This window comes from Podarcis erhardii (assembly GCF_964252035.2).
Source record: "Podarcis erhardii genome assembly, chromosome: Z".
NCBI lineage: Eukaryota > Metazoa > Chordata > Lepidosauria > Squamata > Lacertidae > Podarcis > Podarcis erhardii.
Genome location: NC_138504.1, coordinates 17741673 through 17763416, shown reverse-complemented (window position 1 = coordinate 17763416; position 21744 = coordinate 17741673). Strand labels below are relative to the sequence as shown.

At 46.3% G+C, this 21744-nt stretch overlaps 2 protein-coding genes across 5 annotated transcripts in view; one reads left to right on the top strand and one right to left on the bottom strand.

Moving 5' to 3' along the window:
• Positions 1–6937, bottom strand: part of TNMD (tenomodulin) — a 41009-nt gene extending 34072 nt beyond the window's left edge. Inside the window, exon 1 of the mRNA XM_081848164.1 lies at positions 6597–6937. The gene's annotated coding sequence lies outside the window, so the exon portion shown is untranslated. The remainder of the gene's footprint in view (positions 1–6596) is intronic.
• Positions 6938–7069: 132 nt separating this feature from the next.
• RAB9B (RAB9B, member RAS oncogene family) lies at positions 7070–12438 on the top strand. Of its 4 annotated transcripts, XM_081848186.1 has the most exons (3): positions 7070–7196; positions 8147–8219; positions 9722–12438. In XM_081848186.1, the coding sequence occupies exon 3, from the start codon at positions 9739–9741 to the stop codon at positions 10342–10344; it is 606 nt and encodes a 201-aa protein (XP_081704312.1). In that variant the 5' UTR covers positions 7070–7196; positions 8147–8219; positions 9722–9738; the 3' UTR covers positions 10345–12438. The 4 variants fall into 4 exon arrangements, with proteins under 4 accessions (XP_081704312.1, XP_081704311.1, XP_081704310.1 ...); XM_081848185.1 differs by lacking the exon at positions 8147–8219; XM_081848184.1 differs by lacking the exon at positions 8147–8219 and having other exon boundaries at positions 7077–7165.
• Positions 12439–21744: the final 9306 nt, after the last annotated feature.

Sequence of the window (21744 nt, the reverse complement as noted above, 5' to 3'; positions counted from 1 at the left end):
AAGCAACGTGAAATCTCCAGAGCGCGGAACCAGGGCTCGGCTTCTAAAATCTGGTTGTGTTTAGAATAATCTTGTGAGTAATATAAAAAATACGAAGCGAGACATTAAGGAGACCCAAAGGAAAAATATGAAGAACAGAGGTTTTGACAAATGGACTACCAAAAACGCGTGAGGCAAACGGTGGAAGTCTTTTAAAAATATTTTAATTAAGATAGATAAGGATATGATGAAAATACATAATCGAACATAAATATAAATTGGAAATGGCTGTGTATAGTGAATACTTATCTACTTTTAAAATTCTCATTCTTGATCTTATTTCTTCCTTTTCTTTATCTTCTTCTTATTCTTTTCTTTTCTATTTTACCTTTCATTTCTTTTATTTATTGTGAATATTGTTTTGTTGAGGTGCAAATAATTGTAAATATCAGAAGAGGTAAAATGTTTTCTAATTTTCTATTGGTTACATGTATTTTCCTTTTTTTGTATATTTGTATTTTTTTCTAATTTGTACTCAATAAAATTAATAATAAATAAATAAAGCTCATCACGTGTCCGTCTCCTCATCCCACTTGGCGGCGTCAGGCAACTTCATGTTTTGTCACATGAAATCAAGGAACATGGAGGCCTGCAGTATCTGGCCCAGCCTCTGGAAGTGCCGTGTATGGTAGGAGAGACTCCACAGCTGCTTTGATCCCTTTGTATTGCAAGAGGCTCTCTGGCGTCTCATGCTTGAGGAGGGTTTCCACCACTGCCTGAGCCTCGAGGTAGTTCTGCGAGTTTGTGTTCCACGTGATGGAAAACTTCAACACAGCCTCTGGAAGAAGGGGTTTGGGGAAGACACGTCAGGAAGGAGTGCAAGTTGCAGGCAGCGTGGCCACCTTGAACCAACACACCTCTTGCGAAGCGTGGCCAGGTCTGGGCACACATCTGACCTGCGCCTTTCTTCAAGACCGGGAAGCAGATCCAACACCCCTCCCCACCTAGTAGAAACAATTAATGTTGGGAGGGGTGACTGAGTTTATTCCAGACTACATGGGAACTGTAGATTACCCTTCTACCGCATAGCTACAATTTGTAGCACCCTTTACAAACTGCAATTCCCAGGATTCTTTGGGAGAAATGTGCTTTTAATGCCTGTTTTTCCTGCAGCAGGCATGCTCAGCTACCCCTCTGGAAGCTCAATCCCACAGAAAGCTGTGATGGCCACCAACTTGGATGGTTTTATGCAGGAAAGGCTATCAATGGCCACTAGGCACGATGGCTATGCTCTACCTCCACAGTCAGTGGCAGTAACGTTTGTGAATAGTAGTTGCTGGGAGTTGCAGGAAGGGAATACAGAATGCTCTTGTTTCCACAGGACTCTGGTTGGCCACTGTGAGAACAGGATGCTGGACTAGACAGGCCAATTTGGCCTCATCCAGCAGGCACTTCTTATGTCCTTACGTGGTTCAAGGGTAGAGATTGTGAGAAGGCACCTTCCAAAGCAATCCCACCCTGCAAATAGCTTTGGAGCCTTCTTGCCTCTAGCCTAGCCCTCACCCCTTTTCCTGTTCCCGCTGGAGTCTTCTTTTGCTTGCCACGCCTGCGGGCTCTCTTCCGGCCAACGCTGCCAATGACAGATCTTAAAAACTTGGGGTCAGTGAGATTCGGTAATCGCAGCACCTTGCGCCTGCTGGACCTCCTGAGCAGAGCGGGTTGTGTCTTGCTCCTCGTGAAGCTGGGTGAAATGTGAGGAGTGTTGCAAGCCGGCGCAGAGGCAGAAGGTCTGGCCGAGATGGTAGAGCACGGCTTCTCTGTCAGGGGCTTCTTCCTAACCCAGTGGAACACCAGTATCATACGCCTCTTAGATGGGTTGGACATGCTGAAGAAGGTGCTGGAGGCCCAAAGACCAGGGTGACTTCAAAGCGGAGGGCGCAGCAGGCAGTTCCCTATCAATGGTGCCAAATCCAAGCAAATGTTAGCTCCAGTCCTGTTAAATCGATCTAGCAATTATGAACGTTAAATAAGGGATTAATTCCTCAGGCAGTATGAAAAGACTTTCTGTGGCTTTTTAATAGATGGGAGCCCCCAACTACTACCACTGTTGACAGCCTGTTGCCCCTTCACTCTGCTTGAATGGGTTATGTCACAATGGTTCCTTCATAAGGTGTTTGTGAGCATGAAAATGCTTTTGGGAGTTTCAGCAACGAAGGCTCAGGCATAACATACTGTTTGAAAGTCTGAACATTTCCTCTTTTTTTATTTAACAAAATTTATATGCCGCTTTTATAACTTATATTATTAAGAGAGTAAGTTAAAAATATACTGTAGTTTATTCACTTATAGGCTAGTTTAGGCTAGTTTACATACTTTATTCCTTCTTATACTTCTATCCCACCTTTCCTCCACAGAGCATACACACTTCAGCCTCCACCTTCTCCATTTTATCCTGACAGCAATATTGTGAAGAAGGCATCTGGGGCATCAGTAAGTCATCCTCTGCAGGAGAGGCAAGCTCTGGAGGCATCTGCAAAGGCCCTGTCATAGTCTGCAAAAAACTAAACAATGTAAGGAACCAGTGAAACCAATGTTTCGTGCACCACAGGGGGACACTATTCAGGCTGGAAACGCTGCCAGAGGCCATCGAATTCTAGGGCAAAGCCCTAGGATCACCTGCTAGGCCAGACATAAATGTTTCCAGTGAAATAACAGAGTTGAGGTAGCCCACAGCTTGTCCAGGTATCCCTGCTTGCCCTTTTAGAGGGAAGCACCCCCTCAAGAAACACAATGTTCTTTTATCACAAACGGGCCAAACTACCCAGCAACGGAATAGTCCAAAAGTAGCAGTTTGTTTTGTTTTGTTATAACAATGGCTAAGAGGGGGATATGAACCCTGTCTCCCAGGTCCTAGTCCTGCACTTTAGCCACTAAGCCACAATGGCTCATCTCTAAAATGGCAGTCGCCACTATCAGGGCAAAACAAATCTGAAGAAAATAAACTTGCTCAGAAACAGCATAGTTCAAGAGCATACACAGAGTGCTCATAGTCATTGGAGGCACGGAGAGCCTCTGGGGCCCTCTGTCTGCCTCAGATATACATTAGCAGCAACTGAGCCTGCAAGCAGATACATTCTTATAGAGAGAATGAGTCACGTGTCAGAGACTTAACAATTAACTGCTACCTGTAGCAGACTTAGGCTTGGAAGTTATGTGCAGGCCGAATAGGCCTCCCTGCTTCTGCTCTTGAGAATCTTTGTCTCATAACAATATTAAAGGAACTCAAAATAGTGCTCCCGCCCAAGGCTAGATTAAAATTTGGCCAACAGCGCTGCACACACCCAAAATAAAGCCAACCTTTGGGGATACTATGAACGAAAGTGATTCTAGCTAAGCTGGGAACAGCCCTGATTAGCCCCACAATTAACAACAGGAGAAATGGGAGAAACTTTTGCGAAAGAAAGCCCTAACGGGGGCTCTCTCCCTATTGGGAAAGGCAAGGCAAGGAGGATTACACACAGGCAGCGCTCACAAATACAGGGAGAATAGAGAGACTAGAGAGGATTAAAAAGAAGGGGGAAATAAAGAAATGTAACCAGACAGTTCCACTGTCCTCCAGACAGTCCAAGTGCTCCATGTGATCTGGTGCAAGCAGCCAAGAGGACGCAATATTTATAACCTCTGACCCCTCCTTCAAAATTTGCAACAAGCAATTCTCCCCAGCGACCCAATTAACCAATTCACTGCCTGGGTCACTCAGCAAATCTGCCCAGCAACACTGGGGTGGCTTGTATGCCCCACTGCAACACGTGCTCTCTGCTAGGGAGAACACGTTTTGTCACATATAAGAATGTGTTAGTTTTATCCTTTGGGATATCTTTATCAAGAATTCCTGGAATTCCTAGTAGATATGCCTCTGCCTTTTTATTGTGTGATGCCCTTATCAATTTTTTTATCTCGTCGTGGATCATGTCCCAAAAGGTTTTAATCTTTGAGCAAGTCCACCACATGTGGTATAACGTGCCTTTTGTCCTATTACATTTCCAGCATTTATTGTTGTTCATTTTATTCATTTTTGACAATCTGTCCGGAGTTAAGTACCATCTATGATGAATTTTTCTGTAGTTCTCCCTTAATAGGTGACACGCTGTAAAATCTATGTTTTTCTCACCCTTACATGGCTTTTGGATATACTGTATTTTTCGCTCTATAGGATGCACTTCCCCCCTCCAAAATTAAGGGGAAATGTGTGTGTGTCCTATGGAGCGAATGCAGGCTCCTTGGCTTCAGTGATAGCAACGCGAAGCCTCCGAAGCGCATAGGGAGCGCTCCCAGTCCCACCAGGAGATGCTGGGGACTGAACCTGATGCCTTCTGCATGCTAAGCAGTTGTTCTACCACTGAGCTATGGCCCTAGCTCACAATATTGCTGTCAGGATAAAATGGAGAAGGTGGAGGCTGAAGTGTGTATGCTCTGTGGAGGAAAGGTGGGATAGAAGTATAAGAAGGAATAAAGTATATAAACTAGCCTATAAGTGAATAAACTACAGTATATTTTTAACTTACTCTCCTAATAATTTGTATATAAATTATAAAAGCGGTATATAAATTTTGTTAAATAAAAAAAGAGGAAATGTTCAGACTTTCAAACAGTATGTTATGCCTGAGCCTTCATTGCTGAAACTCCCAACAGCATTTTCATGCTCACAAACACCTGATTGTGACATAACCCATTCAAGCAGAGTGAAGGGGCAACAGGCTGTCAACAGTGGCAGTAGTTGGGGGCTTGTTCTAAATTTTGGCCTTGAAGTTTCCAATTTCTGAGCTTTGGGTTTTCCCCAAAAGCAAGAATTTTGGTCTTCTGATATTTATTTTGAGGCATTCCATCTCACAATAGGCAGCTAATTTTCTTAGTGCTCTTCTAAGCTCTATGGGGGTTCTGGATTGTATTACCACATCATCTGCGTAAAGCAGAGCCGTGATGTGCCGGTTTGCTAACTTGGGAGGGTGGAAGTCGAGATTATGGAGAGTGGTTACCAGGTTATTTAAATAAAAATTAAATAATAATGGGGCCCAACACCCTATAAGAATAATAATAATTTATTATTTATATCCCGCCCATCTGGCTGAGTTTCCCCAGCCACCCTGTTTTGATGGGATCTGTTAAGTGCCTTAGCTGGCTGCACCTGACTCTAAGGGCCGTATTTGAATGTACTGTACTACCGGAATTAAATATAGTAGCCTTCTATCAATAGTAGTGGCCCGAAGCTTGTCCCAGAGTCTCGTTCTGCGAACTGAGTCAAAGGCTGCTTTTAGATCAAGAAAGGCTGCATATAGTGAGGCCTGCACTCCTGACTTATATTTTTCTATAAGGTGTTGTAATGGTAGGCAGTGATCTAGCGTGGACCTGCCAGGTCTAAATCCCACTTGTTCTGCTGCCAGAATGTCTTTATCCACTAGCCACTCAGTGGATTTTTCCAGCAGTCACTTAGAAATAAAAGAAGCAATAAAAATATAACTGAAAGTCAATATGGGTATTTTAATGTGGTGGATGGGCTTGTTGTGTTGAACAAAATTATTTGATATTCAGTGCAATGTTTGTCAAGTTGAGTCTTTTTAAAAACAAACAAACCATTTTTTATTCAGTTTTGCAATTTACATTTATATTCATATTCAAATACTAATCATAAACATAAACATATAGGATTCCCTGAATCTTTAACTTCCATCCACCCCTTCATGGGTTCCATTGTCAATCTTTTTCAACTGCATCATATAGTTTCTCCATTTTTAAAATTAAAAAATCAATTTTTACCTTAGTTCTTGTTACATTACATTGTTACTCAAACCTCTTGGTTCCTAAACACCGAAAACCCGGAAGTAAGTGTTCCAGTTTTCAAACATTTTTCAAAAGCCGAATGTCTGATACAGCTGTCGGCTATTGTTTCTGGGGCACCTGCACCAATGAAAAGCCGCACCTTGGTTTTTTAACATTTCAGAAGCCAAACTGACTTCCAGAACAGATTAAGTTCGAGAACCAAGTTACCACTGTATCTGGTGTATTTTTTTTGTTCTTTATTTTGAATTTTTGTTTTTGAGGCTTTTACGGTTAATTTGTTTTTGTGACTGTATGGAACCCAGTTCAGCTGATTGTGTGACAGCAGAAATGGATAAAAGCCCCCCATCTAAACAATGACTAGCATCAGTGCAAGTAAGAACTTTTTTTATTTTTATCATCTACAGTACTCTCTTGTTTATTTTATAGTACAGTACAATGATTATTGCTTTCATTTTATGGATCAACGGTCTCATTAGATAGTAAAATTCATGTTAAATTGCTGTCCCCCCCCCAAAAAAAAAATCTGGAACAGAGTAATCTGTTTTGCATTACTTTCTATGGGAAAGCATGCCTTGGTTTGGGAATGCTTTGGTTTTGGAACAGACTTCTGGAATGGATTATGTTTGAGAACCAAGGTTCATTGCTTAAAAAAACAGAAAAATAATAGAATTGTAGAGTTGGAAGGGCTCTAACATCATCTAGCCAAACTCCTGCAATACAGGAATCTTTTACTCAATATGAGGCTTGAAAACTATAAGGCACAGGGCATTTTTACTCACTCCAGTGACTTGGACAGGTGAGATAATCCAGGAGAGCCATTTTATTCAAAAGCTGAGATGTAGTAGCTACATCCCACATGTCACCTCCAGATGTGGCTCCGAGGGAGAACTGGGTCTGAAACTCTGGCGAGCCATTGTTGCTAGTCAGTACAGACGATACAGAACTAAGGTGGGCTGTTGGTCTGCATTAGCGTAAGGTAGTTGCCACTGTGTTCCCTTCCTGTTGTTCCCACCTGGCAGAGAAGAGGGCGCGCGCCCCCCTGGCCTCTTTGCCCGCGCTCTTTGCCTGCCTGCGGCCGGGTAACGGTTGTCCCCAGCGGCGCACCTGCTTCACACCTGTCGCGGCATGGGGGCGGGGCGGGCGGGGGCGAGGCGGGCTCACTTCCTATTGGTGGCCACAGCCGCGAAGTGATGCTGGCGGAAGACGCTCGGGTCTCCGCAGGCAGTGAGCGCATGCGCGGTGGGGTCCCCCCCCCATCGCCCGGCCCGCCCGGCTCCAGATGCGCCTTTGATCTCCCGGTCAGCGCGGGCCGCGCGTTCGAGACCCGTCCGAGGCCGGCGGCGGGCAGGTGCGCTGCGTGGAGGCCTCGTGGGGAGATGGTGTGTCATTGGGCGCTCCCTCGGGGCAGGATCCAGTTCCCCCTTTGCACTGCCGCGGGAGGCCGGACGGGTGGGCAATGGGCGGATCCCGGCGGGTCAGGTAGATCCCGGCCTTGGTGGTCTTCTCCGAGGGAGGGTGGTTTGATGGTTCGGTTTTTGGAGAGGAGGATGGATGCGCCTTCCTCCCTCCCTCCCAAATGTGGGGGTTCGGGGCCCTCTTGCTGCTTCTGCTGGGGTGGGGTGGGGAGTCCCGGGATCTCTGCCCTCAGGTCTAGCCCATTGGGCATTACCGAGACGCTTCCGAGCACACCACTGCCCCCTCCAACCTGCCCTGTTTGGAAAGGGATCCGCCCTTTTAAAATATAAACTCCCGGAGCCAGTGATGCTTCTGAATGCCAACCACCGCTGAGCGCTCCTGTTTGCTGATTTCTCCTAAAGGGCATCTGCTTGGCCTCTGCGTCAGGACAGGATACAGGACTGCGCGGGGTGGGGACCTTGGCCTGATCCAGACTCTTAATTTTCATGCTCTTAGCCTGGCCCACTCTGCCACTTTCCAGTGGAGAGCAGGTAGAAGTAGGTTCCTTGATAAATAAAACGACAATAAAGTCAATCTTTCTGGCTCATCTTAGGGAAAAGAAGGGCTATCTCTCTGAGTGGGTGGAGCAGGGGGAGGGAGTGTTGGTCCCCTCTCCCTTACCCATGGGGGGAGGGTCCGCCTGCACAATGGCAGTGCCAGCCATGCCCACAGAGCGATGTCAGGGCCTGCGGCTTTCCAAAAACCAAATGCTTGCTCATGCTCTGAGCAGAATGCTGTGCTGTTTGTGGGGGCTTTTGCAAAGTGGCAGGTATGCCCATCAAGAGACAATGTGGAGAGCGAAAGGGACACTTACCATGTGAGGTGGGAGGTCAGTTCATGCGAAACAAGCTGAGTGACCTGCCTTGCCTTTCAGTGATGCTGCTGAGGCGCAGGTGTGGCATTGGCCAGGCTGCCCTGGAGGTGGGACTGTTCTCTTCACAGTACAGGTACGCTGCAGGTGGGCACTCAGCCAGCCCTCTGCCCTCACTGCTGTGTTCCCTGTCGGCATGGGGCAACCGGCTTACTTTCAGACTGCTTCTGCCCGCCCTGCAGAGTCATTCAGTTTCCAAAGCTGCAATTGCAAACCACAAGCCTACACGGAAGGAGTGGTTAGGAGAACACCACACTGCTTGCCACCCTTTAGCTCTCTGTCCTGAGCTTAGGGGCCAACTCCTAGGGAGTGAGGTCCCTTCGGCCCTCCCCCACAATCAATTCTGAGGGCCCTGAGGCTTGAACTTCACAGGCAGCAGCGAGGTCTGCATAACCACTGTTATCTTCTTCAATGGGGTTACAAACGTCTATGCTAATAGCTCTCAAGCTTTGGGATTGTTGAAATATACACAACAAAAAAATAATCAATTTGAGTTGTGTCACTCAAATCTGGCCTACTATATCCCAAATTTTTAAGCCAAATGTGGACGAAGGTTGCTTCTGGGCCCCCTCCGCGATTAAGCTTTGTTAGTTTCATAGTAGATCAGCCCTTGCCCTGAGGACATCAGAGGAGCCCTGTTGGATCAGAGGCCTTTTGTCTTCTGGTTCAGCGTTCTGTTGGAATAGTGGCCAGCTAGATTTGCTTTTTTATTTTAGCTCAGCAGCAGAGATACCTGCTTGGTATGCAGAAGGCCCCAGGGCCTGTCCCTGATGGCATCTCCAGGAAGGGCTGAGCATTGTCCTCTGCCGGAAAGCCTGAAGAGCCATTGCTGCCAGTCATGGCAGAACTCAATGGACCAGTCAGTGGTCAGACTCAGTCTAAGTCATTCCTACAAATCCACAAGCAGAATGCAAGCACCATGGGCCCTTCCCCCCAATGACCGATATGCAGAAACATGACATCCCTGAATCCTTCTGGAAACCTTCCAGGCAGCATGCAGTCACATGGGCTGGTATTCATAGAAAGGCCTTTTTCACATCCTCTGCTGATTTATTGAATCCCTCTTCAAAGCCAGCGGCTGCTGCCACCCCTTGTGGCAACGAGTCCCACAAATTAATAGGCGTATCAAAGAGGTGGAGAACCTCAAGCCCAGGGGGTGAATGCGGCCCTCCTTACCTCTCTGTCTGGCCCTTAGAACTCTCACTAGTGTGTGGAGTGTGTCCTTGACCTCTGGCTCTTCCCTGGATGGAGGATAGAGAGCAGAGCAAGGTGTGTGTGTGTGTGTGTGTGTGTGTGTGTGTGTGTAAACAGGCCTACCGTACAAAGGTGAAATTTGCATCTGTTGGCCTGCCAGCTTCTCCCCCTTGGCTCCACCCCTCATTTGCATGTGGCCCTTGGAACGTTGCCTGGCAGGGATTGTGGCCCTCAGTCTGAAAAAGGTCCTCTTCCCCTGGCAGGCACTGGAAATGCAGGAGTGGCAGGCAGGATTCCTCTCTCTACTGTGGTGGAAGAGAGAGACATACACAGGGGCTCCTTAACAGCTGCCCTCTCGCTAATGGAGGTGCTTTCCCCCTCTAGACCTTTCCTCTGCTGCCATGAGTGGGAAGTCACTGCTGCTGAAGGTGATCCTCCTGGGCGATGGCGGCGTTGGGAAGAGCTCCCTCATGAACCGCTACGTCACCAACAAGTTTGACTCGCAGGCCTTCCACACCATTGGGGTTGAGTTCCTCAACCGGGACCTGGAAGTGGATGGACGCTTTGTGACTCTCCAGATCTGGGACACAGCTGGGCAGGAGCGCTTCAAGAGCCTGCGGACCCCTTTCTACCGGGGGGCTGACTGCTGTCTGCTGACCTTCAGTGTGGATGACCGGCAGAGCTTCGACAACCTGGGCCACTGGCAGAAGGAATTCATCTGTTATGCCAACGTGAAGGACCCTGACCACTTCCCCTTTGTGGTTCTGGGCAACAAGGTGGACAAGCTGGAGAGGCAAGTGACCTCTGAAGAGGCCCAGGCCTGGTGCATGGAGCACGGCAACTACCCCTACCTGGAGACAAGTGCCAAGGACGACACCAACGTGGCTGTGGCCTTTGAGGAAGCTGTGCGGCAGGTGTTGGCCATGGAGGAGCAGCTGGAGCACTGTGTGCTGGGCCATGCAGTTGACCTGCATACCAGCAGCAAGGCAGGCTCTTCCTGCTGCTGAGAGAAGCCAAGGGGGAGGGGAGGGGGAGGGCGCATCCTGGAACAGTATATGCCAGGTGTGGGGGCCTTCAGGCTGCAGTCAGAGTGGGGGGCAGAGGGCTTTGAGAAGGGGACAGCTGGAAGGTCTCGTTCCTGCATCATTGCATACCTAACCCACTGAGCAGTGTCCAGATCAAGGGATGTAATAGTTCCACTCTATTCTGCCTTAGTCAGACCAAACCTGGAGTCCTGTATCCAGTTCTGGGCACCACAATTTAAGAAGGATATTGGCAAGCTGGAATGTGTGTAAGGGAGGGCAACCAAGATGATCAAGGGTCTGGAAACCAAGCCTTATGAGGAATGGTTGAGGGAACAGGGTATGTTTAGCCTGGATAAGAGGAGACTGAGAGGAGATATGATAGCCATCTTCAAACATCCCAAGGGCTGTCACATGGAAGATGGAGCAAGCTTGCTTTTTCCTGCTCTTGTGAGCAGGACTCAAACCATTGGTTTCAAGTTACAAGAAAGGAGATTCTGACTAAACATCAGGAAGGACTTTCTGACAGTAAGAGCTGTTCATTAGTGGAACGGTCTCCCTTCTCCTTCCTTGGAGGTGTTTTAAGCAGAGATTGGCTGTCTGTCTGTCACGGGTGCTTTAGTTGATATTCTTGCATTGCAGGGGGTTGGGCTAGATGAACCATGGGGTCCCTTCCAGCTCTATGATTCTATGAACAAACCCCAAAGCCTTGTTTAGAGGAAAGTAGCCACCCATACTTCTCTGTCTGTCCCGATATTGGCTCTCCCTGGTTCTCAGGCCAGGATGGGGCCATTGCTACCTGGAACCTGCTTAATTGGAGATGCCGCTGCCAGACGTTTTGCCCTGCAGAGTTCTGCTTGCAAAGCAGCTGCAGCCTCATTTCAGCACTTTGTTGCTGGGGTTTCCAGGGAGAGTGAAGGTTTGCAGCAAAAGCTGCAAGGTGTCCACAGTAAGCTGGGAAATGCAGCTATTGGCTTCTTGCTGCCCTTTCTGGATATAGCTGCCAAAGTGGTGGGGCTGAGAAGAGAGTGGGAAGTTTACTGAGCAGGAACCCTCCCTGACCTTGATTGGGAGGAGGCTGCAAAGGTTTGGGGGACGGAGGGGGAAGACATGCTGGAGGTCTGCGAGGGGAATCTCATGGGCTGGAATCAGTGCCTGGGAGGGGCGACACTCAGTTGTGAGTACGGCCGCCTGCTCGTTGCTTGCAGTGCAGCAAAGTGAGTGTTAGCAGGGAGTTGCTTGCAGACAGAACAGAACCGTCCAGCCTGCACAAACAGGGATTCTTGTCTCCCCATGAGAACCCATTGCTTTTGCTCTCCATCCTGTTGTGGGAAGTAGCACTGTGTCTCACCCTCCCTGAGACATCTGTGACAGAAGCTCACTTGCACCAAGCCACACCCAAGTGGCCACGCTGCAGTCACATGAAGAGGAAGAAGGCCCAAGGGGGACTGTGTGCAGCTGCAGGTGCAAATGCTGCAGCCTTGCTTGATTGCTCTGTTGCTCCCAGATGTAGAGGCGCCTCTTCCAATCTCTTGCTGCGGCTGCGCCATGTGTCTAGCCTAGGTTTTGTGACTGCATTAGGGTTGCCATATTTCAAAAAAGTAAAAACCAGGAAACCCTGAAAGTTGTTGGGCTTTTTTTTTAGAGAAAGACCCCAAAGCGCCACCTTTCAGAACCGCCCCACCAATGTCAATTCTGCCTTTGAAATCCCAGTAATGTCTGGGAAAATCCGGACGTATGGCAACCCTACACTGGATGGAGCTGCTGTTGTTGCTTCCTGCACAAGGTGGACTGTCAACTGTTGATGGCAAATGAGGAATTGCAGCACCTCCGGACTGTCTTCTGCAACATGTTTTTGACACAATAACAGTGCATTAGAGGTGGCTATATTCTGGAGTGTCCACACCTAATCCTGCTTTATTAGCTCCTCTGCGATGCTTCTCCAATGTCATGGCAATATTGTTGCTGGAGGGGCTATAGTGCAGCCATAGTGGGACAAAATAGGATATAAAAAGTGACACAGTTCCGACAGAAAGTTACGAGACCACGCACAAACTGGAAACAAATCAGTGTGTCCACTTCAAAGGGTATTGAAAGTGGGCTTGTGTATAACTGCCTTGATACTATCATGAGCACAAGTTGCATGGCAGGGTGTTGGACCTGATGACCCTCAGGGTCCCTTCTAACTCTACAATTCCACAATTCTTCGAAATCATCACAAATGCACAAATGGAAAAGACATTGAGTAGCTGCCTCAGAGCACTTAGAGGGTGCCATAAGTTTCTCTGCACTGTGTGGAATCAGAAATGCTGATCATGTCTCTGACTGGAGCAAGGCTCAAGATCTGTGTCACCCAGAGACAGGGATACCCCTGCCCTGAGCACAGACAAGCAATCTCCAATGCCTGCTGCTGTGACACATGAACTTCTGGGGGCTGCTCTTGGTGAGGTTGTAGAAGAGGGTGGAGAAATGCACACATGTGTGCGCACACACAAAACCCAAACTGTGACCCATAAATCAGCCAGCTTGAGACTTTGCCCTTGGCACATTGCTGGGTTCCCGTCAGTTCCCATTTCCTCCATTCTGCTGTCACAGAGCAGAGCATGTCTTCCCGCTGCTCCTGTCCTGGGGGAGCATTTTCCCACCAGAGTTCCCAGTTTAGTGCTGAGGGTTAAGGCCATGAGGGGACTTGTTATGGTCACTTCACACTAGGCGCTAATAGGCTGCACTCGCTTGAGAGCTGTTAGTCTGATGTTCTCCATGCTTAATGCCACTCTGCCATGAAATGTGGAGCGATAGATGGGCGACCTCTGCAGGGACTCCTGGGAAGGGGAACCCTTCATTCCACAGAAAAATATGCCTGCAAGGGCAAAGCTGCCACTTTGGAGTGGGGTGGGGTTTGGCTGGCAGCATTGAGCCCCCAGATGCCTTCCAGTAGTGAGTGGGAAATGCAGGCCACTAAAAGACCACCTGCCTTTCTTTTCTACTTGGTAGCCTGCCTTTTATTGTTGGTTGGTGTTTTACAGCTGCCAGCCCAGCAAAACTGCCACCTGAAGCGGCAAGGACCCCTGGCATGTTCTTGCATAGACCGTGTGGGCTATCCCTTGACATGCACTTCCCCCAGGCTACATCTGCAAAAGGAGGAAACAAGCCTGGATTGCTCAGTTGGTCAGAGCGTGGTGCTAATTACGCCAAGGTTGCAGGTTCAATTCCAGTATTGGGCAGCTGCATATTCCTGCATTGTAGGGGGTTGGACGAGATGATCCTCAGGGTCCCTTCCAACTCTATGATTCTATGAGTAGCTGTGGGGCTGTTCTGAGTCTCACAGGGAAGACCCTGGAGGTGGAGGTCAATGCATGTAGGCAGATGAGCTTCATGCCAAGTGAATTGGATGGTGCATAAGAATGACACCAATTAAAGCCTGAAATGTATCTTGCAGCACCTGTAGTGAACTAGATGCTTACATTTATGTTACAGGCCAATGTTTTGTTTGTTGGACCTGCATTTTTTAAAAAAATGAAAAGGAGACTTCTGGCAATGACTCATTTCAAAGTGCAGCCGGTTACCTCCTCGAAGGGCGAGTTTTGCCTTTTTAGTCTTCCCACCTGCTTGCTTCAACTGCCTGACCGGTTCTCCTTTAGTCTTCTGTTGGTGCAGAGCCTCCAGCACTCCAAAGGAGCAGGGAATGTAAAGAAGCCAAACTGTCATGTATTTAAGCCAATAAAACATGGATGTATTAATAAAAGGAACAATCATTTCCGTTTTGTCTCTAACACAAACAAGCAATGTGGCAAAGCTGCCTTTGAATTTGCCAGCAGGTGTTTAGAAACCCTGCGTGGAGACCTCTAACAGGGGAGGGGGCTTGGCTCACTGAGACCCACCTTGAGGAGCCATGCAGGCTATGGAACTATCAGAAGTCACACAGGTCCTACTGGCAACACCTAAGATTCTGCTACCTTTCCTTATGTCACCCATCTTGCCTCTTGGGCTAAAGAGTTTCCAGGTGCATTTGTGCCTTAATAAGATCAAGGAGAAATCACTTCGGATTTCACCCCCAGGGAGAGGAACCAGAAGGAGGAGGACTAGCTGCCTGAAGCCCTGAGGGGAGCACTCTTGGTCAATACGAGTCCTCTGTGATTCTATAATGCAGTTCAAGGGCAAATGCACCTCTGGAAGGTGACATCCAGCTGCTCCTTCTCACCCTCTTTTCCTGGCTAAACCCTCTTCATTCTGCACAGCAACCAAAGGCAAAAAAGGCATTGCAGTCACTCTGTTACTCAGTTAGTTTGCACCATTGTGTCTTTATTTTATTTTTTTATAAATATTTATTAGAGTTTCCAAATTAATACAAAAAACAAAAAGTAACAAAAAGTAACAAAAATACAAAGATACAAAATTAAAAAGTTAAAACAAATATAATTTCCATTATTTATTTCCATTAACTTGTTTCCCAGACCTCCTCTCACCTCCCCCTTTTGTATTCCAGTTCAAATTCTTAACTCAGCAAATCCTTATTATAACTTATTATAACTTATTATAACTTATTGCTCAACCTTTACATTACAGCTGGTAACCACTTAATTTCTGTCCAACATCCCTCTAGTGTCCATTAATTTTGCAATGCCTCTGCAAATAGTCTTTAAATTTCTTCCAGTCTTCTTCCGCCGACTCTTTTCCCTGGTCTCGGATTCTGCCGGTCATTTCTGCTAGTCCCATATAGTCTATCACCTTCATCTGCCATTCTTCCAGAGTGGGTAAATCTTGTGTCTTCCAATACTTCGCGATGAGTATTCTTGCTGCTGTTGTTGCATACATAAAAAAAGTTCTATCTTTCTTTGGCACCAATTGGCCGACCATGCCCAGAAGAAAGGCCTCTGGTTTCTTAAGGAAGGTATATTTAAATACCTTTTTCAGTTCATTATAGATCATTTCCCAGAAAGCCTTAATCTTGTACCTTCAGTCTCTTTACATTTCCAACATTTGTTATCGGGCAAATAATAAATTTTTGCAAGCTTGACTGGGGTTATGTACCACCTATATATCATTTTCATTATATTTTCTCTTAAGGCATTACATGCCGTAAATTTCAAACCATTGTGTCTTTATTCCTGGGAAGAGTTTCATTCCAGGGCCCACCTAGGCTAGGGCATGGCAGGGTGGGTGGAATCTCTGGACATGTTCCATGGGGTGGGGATCTGTTGGGGGCTGGATGGTTGCAATGGGTGGGAGCCAAAGTGGGTAGAGTCCAAAGTGGGAGTCCAAAGTGGGTAGAGTTTGCAGGATGGTGTAGCTCACTAGCTCAGTGGCATACCTACATTTGGGGCCCCCTGAAGCTCAAATTGTTATGGGGGCCCCTTTGCAATCAGCAATGAAGTCTTGGTAACCCCTGTGACCTTCTTCAATGGGGTTGTTCAATGGCAGATCACCCCATTTGTTTTTTAATTTTTTTTTATTTAATCATATTTTGATTTAAAATGACTGTCCTGGATTATCTCACCTGTCCAAGTCACTGAGGTGAATAAAAATGCCCTATGACTTATAGTTTCCAAGCCCCATGTTGGGCAAAATATTCCTGCATTGCAGTGGGTTGGACTAGATGACCCGCAGGGTCCCTTCCATTTCTACCATTTATGATTCTATAATTATTATTTTTTTCAGTTATTTCTAGCAACATATTCACATCCAGTTTCACCACCTGAGAGCTTCCTTGATTTTCTGGAGACAATATGCAGAAAGAATTTACCGGTAAGTGCCCTTCAGCCAAATGGCCAACTTACCACCTTGGGTCTCCAACTGTTTTTGGACTACAACTCCCATCATTCACCTTTCCTTTCATCTTCTATGAGAAAGTGTGAGCAGGCACTGAAAGTGTTAAGGAGCGAGCGACACTGAAGTCCCTGCAAGGCTCTCTTATCAGTTCTTGGATGACTAACTAATTGTAGTAGCTGCGTGTTTTTGTTTGTCTGTCTGTTTATACGAAGTGAACCCTTTACGGTGAGGGATTGCTTGCTGGCAAATGGAAAGGATCACGGAGTTGAGACTCTTTTATTTGTGGCAGTGGAGAGGACAGGATGATTTATTTGGCTCTGCTTGCATCGTATTTACTTTGCAAGGCCGTGAAGCTGTAATTATTGGAAGAGATTCTGGGTGTTGATGGGCCATCAGTGGGACAGCCTAGCACTCTTCAGTGCCGCTAATAGAGGCTCCTGTATTAATGCAGAGCGCAGGATGCTTTTAAAGAAAGAAGCTCGGATCACTGTAGGCTCAGGACAATAAAGGAAAACCAGCTTTTGCAGGGAAGAAAGAGTCCTAAGTCTGCAGAAGAGCAAATAGGTCGACTCTCCTCATTCTTTGAAGAAGGTAAATACATTCCATGGACGTAAACATATTACAGGAGCAAAACCCACTTTTGGCCTTTTGCTCCTAGATAAGTGCATGTAAGATTGCAGCATGAGGATGCAAGCCTGTGTGCACTTATCAGGAAGTAGTTTTCATGGATTGACTAAAGGGTTGTATCCCACTAAGTTAGACACATGGTAGCCTCACTGAAATTCATAGATTTATGCCTGTCATGTGCATCTATTCTGAGCAGGACTAATGTTGGATGCAATCCGATGTCTATGTGCACACACAAACATGCCCAATTTAGAAAGGTACCTTATACTTCCAAGTATATATATGCTCAGGGCAGTGGTGTTAGTTTTGAGAAAAACAGCAAATGTGTTCCCCCACCCTCCCCCCAAAATCTGGGTCATTGTGTGATTATGTTGGCTCATCCAAATGAGAAGTATCCTGGATTTACAGGGATTATTACTTTTAAAGGCGGGTGGAATACAATAAACAGAGTAATTAGGCCCAGTGGATCTAGAAATAATTTCTGAAGGTGTTTCCCAGCATCATGTTTACCACATGGCAAACCATCAGTGTTCCCTATGGGGCTTCTGAGAGAGCTGTTGGGATGCTCATTTTAGGAAAGTTGTCCAGAGGGATCATGCCTCACGCAAGATCTTCTGAAGTGGCGCAAAGAGCAATATGATTATTTGTTTGTTTGTCACTTTTCCTACCTGCACTTCAGGATAAGATCCCAGGGCTGCTTGCAACAGTAGAATGTACAACAATGAAAACAGATGAAACCCACCACGATTATAAGGCATGTAAAACTGTTCCAGAATGGAACAGAATGATATGAATTCTGCAAAAGTGGTGGGTCTTAAAAACAAAGACAAAATATTGTAGCTGTCAAGAACCAGGATGGAGGGTTCTATCTTTAGCATAAACAAAAGCTGGATGCACCTTTGATTAGCTCTCACCTGTTGTGCCCAAAGCTTTGGAAACTGAACACAGGAAGCTGCTATATCCTAAGCTGCATTGTTTACCCACCTAAAATCTCATCCAGGGATCTTTCTGTTTGTGAGGGTTTTGAGTGTGGGTTGTGCTTCCCTCCTCGCTTTTAAGCTTGGAAAAAAAGGAAACTGGCTGAGCAGGGAATATAAAAAGAGGTTTATAAAATTATGTATGCTGTGTTAAAACTGTGGAAAGAGAGATATTTCCCCCTATCTCCCATAATACTAGAACGTGGGGCCACACATGGGAATGCATTGGCAATAGGTTCTACTGGCGCCTCTGTCTAGTCTCAAAAGCCTGCGCTACTCGTTTTTAGTCTTTTGTTTTGTTTGAGGAATGCATTCATCACCATTAAGAACAAAATCTTCCCATGGCAGCTTGCAATATTTAAAACTATTTAAAATATAATGCTAGACCATCAGTTTGATACTATATATTTATAAAATGTAATTCTGTGTTATCAGAGCAGCAATGGTAATGACACTTCGCATTGGGAAGCAGGGAAGATGTCACTTAATGCTAGTTGCTAGTGGGCGACGGACCCTGGAAGTCTGCCCTGAAGTCCTGGCCTTTGATGGTGCCTTTGCTCTGATGCTGCAAGGCTCTCCTTATGTTTTTACCACTGAGCTATTGGCCTTAACCAACATAACTGCAGAAGAGGAATACCCTCCAATATTTATCGAGTTCATACGAGTACATGGCCTCTCTCTTTCTATCCTTCAATGGCCCCCAGTCCAGTACAGTGGTACCTTGGGTTAAGAACTTAATTCGTTCTGGAGGTCTGTTCTTCACCTGAAACTGTTCTGAACCTGAAGACCACTTTAGCTAATGGGGCCTCCTGCTGCTGCTGCGCCGCTGGAGCACGATTTCTGTTCTCATCCTGAGGTAAAGTTCTTAACCCGAGGTACTATTTCTGGGTTAGCGGACTCTGTAACCTGAAGCATCTGTAACCTGAAGCATACGTAACCCAAGGTACCACTGTACTTTGAGCCAGGTGCAAGCCTTTGATGAAACACTGCCCTCATTTGCTTCTTCCCTATTTTAAGAAGATGCTTCACTGAATCTGGTTTCATCGCAATCTCCGCAGCGTTAAAACATAGCCAGCGCAACCAGAACATCGCATGCCCTCACCCACCCACCCATGTGCATGTACACCCACATACACATACTTATATTCACCCCCACCCCCAGTAAAGGGGTGGGAGGGAAGCACTCAGTTGCTATCGCAGTGTGACCACCTTTACAGAGGAGAAGGCAAACAAAACCCACTGCTTTTTTTCAGAGACACAGATGGGATGTATTCACACAAGTGGCGGCCAATAATGTAAGGAGAAAGGTTCAATACTTCCCGTGGGAGATTCTTTCCCAAGTGTTCCCTTGCTTTATATAACAGGAAATGTGTCCCCTTTTAACCCTCTGTTCTCTCTCTTCCCCCTCCATCTGTTTTGTAATGCACTAGATGCTTACTAGAGGATGTTCAGAATGAAACTCCTAGTCATAAATATGCAGATTTAATGCATAGCATTTATCCATTGCCTCCTGCGAGTCCAGAGCACTTCATATTTTATTTATTGTTATTTATTACATTTATATCCCAGCCTTCTTCCCAAATGACCTTGTCTTGGGTAGCTTAGGATGCAACTCCTGTCACACAGAACATGGTGGTGGTTGCGATCATTACAAATATATATGACCCATATATATATATATATGAGACCCATCCTATTTCCTTTACTGTAATTTGTTTCAAACTGATTTTAACATTATACTGTATATCTAAATAGCTGCAACCTGCCTTGGGACCTTATGATGAAGGGAAGGTAATTCCAGTACAGGTGGCGACCATTTTAGGCGCACCCAATTGATGCACAATCACCGACACATGAGTCCTTTTGGACCCGGAAGGGGGCAGAACGGGGGTGGAATGGGGCTGGGGTGCTTATGGCTCCACTAATGTGTGGGGCCCCTGGAAATAGTCCATGAAATAGACCCACGAAATGGTCCCTGCCTGTACTATTACTGCTACTCCTACTACTATTAATTATACCCCACTTTTCCTCCAAGGAGCTCAAGGTGGTATACAAGCTTCCAGACTAGGCTCAGAGAGAGTTACTGCTGCAAGCTCACCTGGTGTGCTGGTCCCATGGGTAGGTCGAGAGGCGAGGTCCTAGTCCGGTCCAAGGAGCAATATGGAGACAGTCCGTAAAAGCTGAGGCTGGGTGCAGGGCAGGGTTCAGGCAGGAACCGGCGACCAACAATGTTGCTCCCGCAACTTGGGACTGGGGCTGGCTGGCTTTTATCTGCCCTGAGGCATAGGGCAGCCACGATCCTCAGGTGACTCTCCTCTCCTGGCCTGGAGGCGAGCACTCCTCTTGTGGGAACTTAGTTCCCTCCGCCTCTCTGCCCTAAGCCTCTGCAACCCAGGAGAGGCTGGAGGGTTATCAGACCTAGAGGCAACCTCAGCTTCCTTTGACAGGGCTGAGAGTGGAGCACATGCCAGCAATGGGTCCTCTACCACCTCAGGAGCCAGAGCAGACTCAGCTGATGCCTGCACCTGAGGATTCAGCACAGATGAGGACCCTTCAGGCTCATGCCCCAGCCCCGGCTCAGCTGGTTCTGGAGGCAGGGAATCCTGTGCAGGCTGGGATTCCTCAGGTTCAGCATCCAACTCTGAATCCCAGGCCATCATACCTGGAAAGTTTCACATCTGACTGGATATTTAAACTCTGGCCTCCCAAGGTCCTAGTCCAACACTCTAAGCACCACAACACACTGACTCCAGGTATTATTATTATTATTATTATTATTATTATTATTATTATTATTAGCAACCAGCGCAGCCAGGTCAGGATCGGTGTAATATGTTGAAACCAATACCCCCCCTTTTTTTAATAATATTTTTATTAAGTTTATGAAATACAGAAAAAAGAAATAAAGACATAGATAGAAAAATACAGTAGAGAAATTACTAATTTCCATAATCCTTTTTTCCAACACATCTATTGGACTTCCCCACATCCTCCAAACCCTGCATTCTCTGTAATACAAAATATCAGCAATTTGTTAACTTATTTCCAAGCTTATTGTATCTTTCATTTTATCATGTTGCCTAATTTCAAAACTATTGTAACCCAAATCTTATATGTTTTAACTTAAACATAATAAAGTTATTTCATTATTCCACCTTTGACTTCTTGTACCTTAATTTCCATTTCATTAATTTACCAATGCTGAAGCAAGAATTTCTAAAAAGAGCATTTTTTAACATTCATACAACTTGTAATGTTTTTTCAAATAGTCTTTAAAACCAATACCCCTTGACTGCCCCATTTTAAAGATATCCCAGCATCACAGATTGGAACCTGGAATGTCCTGAATTTTTTTGGTTTGGCACTCCGGAGCAATTCAGCTGGCTTGTGCCAGAGCACCGGACAAAAAGACACTATTTTTTGGGGGGGGGGTCTTGTGCTCTTGAGCAAATCACTTGAGTCCTGCGAGAACTAGGGAAGTTTTTAATGACTGATGTTTTAATGTATTTTTAATCTTTTGTTGGAAGCCGCCCAGAGTGGCTGGGGAAACCAGCCAGATGGGCAGGGTATAAATAATAAATTATTATTTTAATATTATTATTGGGAACTCCCCCCCCTAAAAAAAATGCTCCTTTGGGGTCTTGCACAAATCAGCTAGCTCCTGTGAGAGCTCAGGGCCCCAAAACAAGCACCTCAATTTTGATCAGCGAGATGTTAGAGGATATGCTTGAACCATCTTGCCCCAATGAGCAACCTGGCTGCCGAATTCTTCACCAGCTAAAGTTTCAGAGGCAGCCCCACCTACAATGCAGTGCAGTAATGTAACCTAGGGGTTACCAGAACATTGACAACAGTAAAAAAATTGTCCAGTAGCACCTTAGAGACCAACTAAGTTTGTTCTGGGTATAAGCTTTCGTGTGCATGCGGGTGGTGCTGTGGTCTAAACCACTGAGCCTCTTGGGCTTGCCAATCAGAAGGTCGGCAGTTCGAATCCCTGTGACAGGGTGAGCTC

Bases quoted from the DNA above. Each gene is read 5' to 3' on its own strand.
- RAB9B (XM_081848183.1), top strand. From the start codon at position 7,589: ATGCCAACCACCGCTGAGCGCTCCTGTTTGCTGATTTCTCCTAAAGGG. The intron at 7,770-9,721 runs GTAGGTTCCTTG...TTCCCCCTCTAG, and splicing joins CCAGTGGAGAGCAGGTAGAA to ACCTTTCCTCTGCTGCCATG.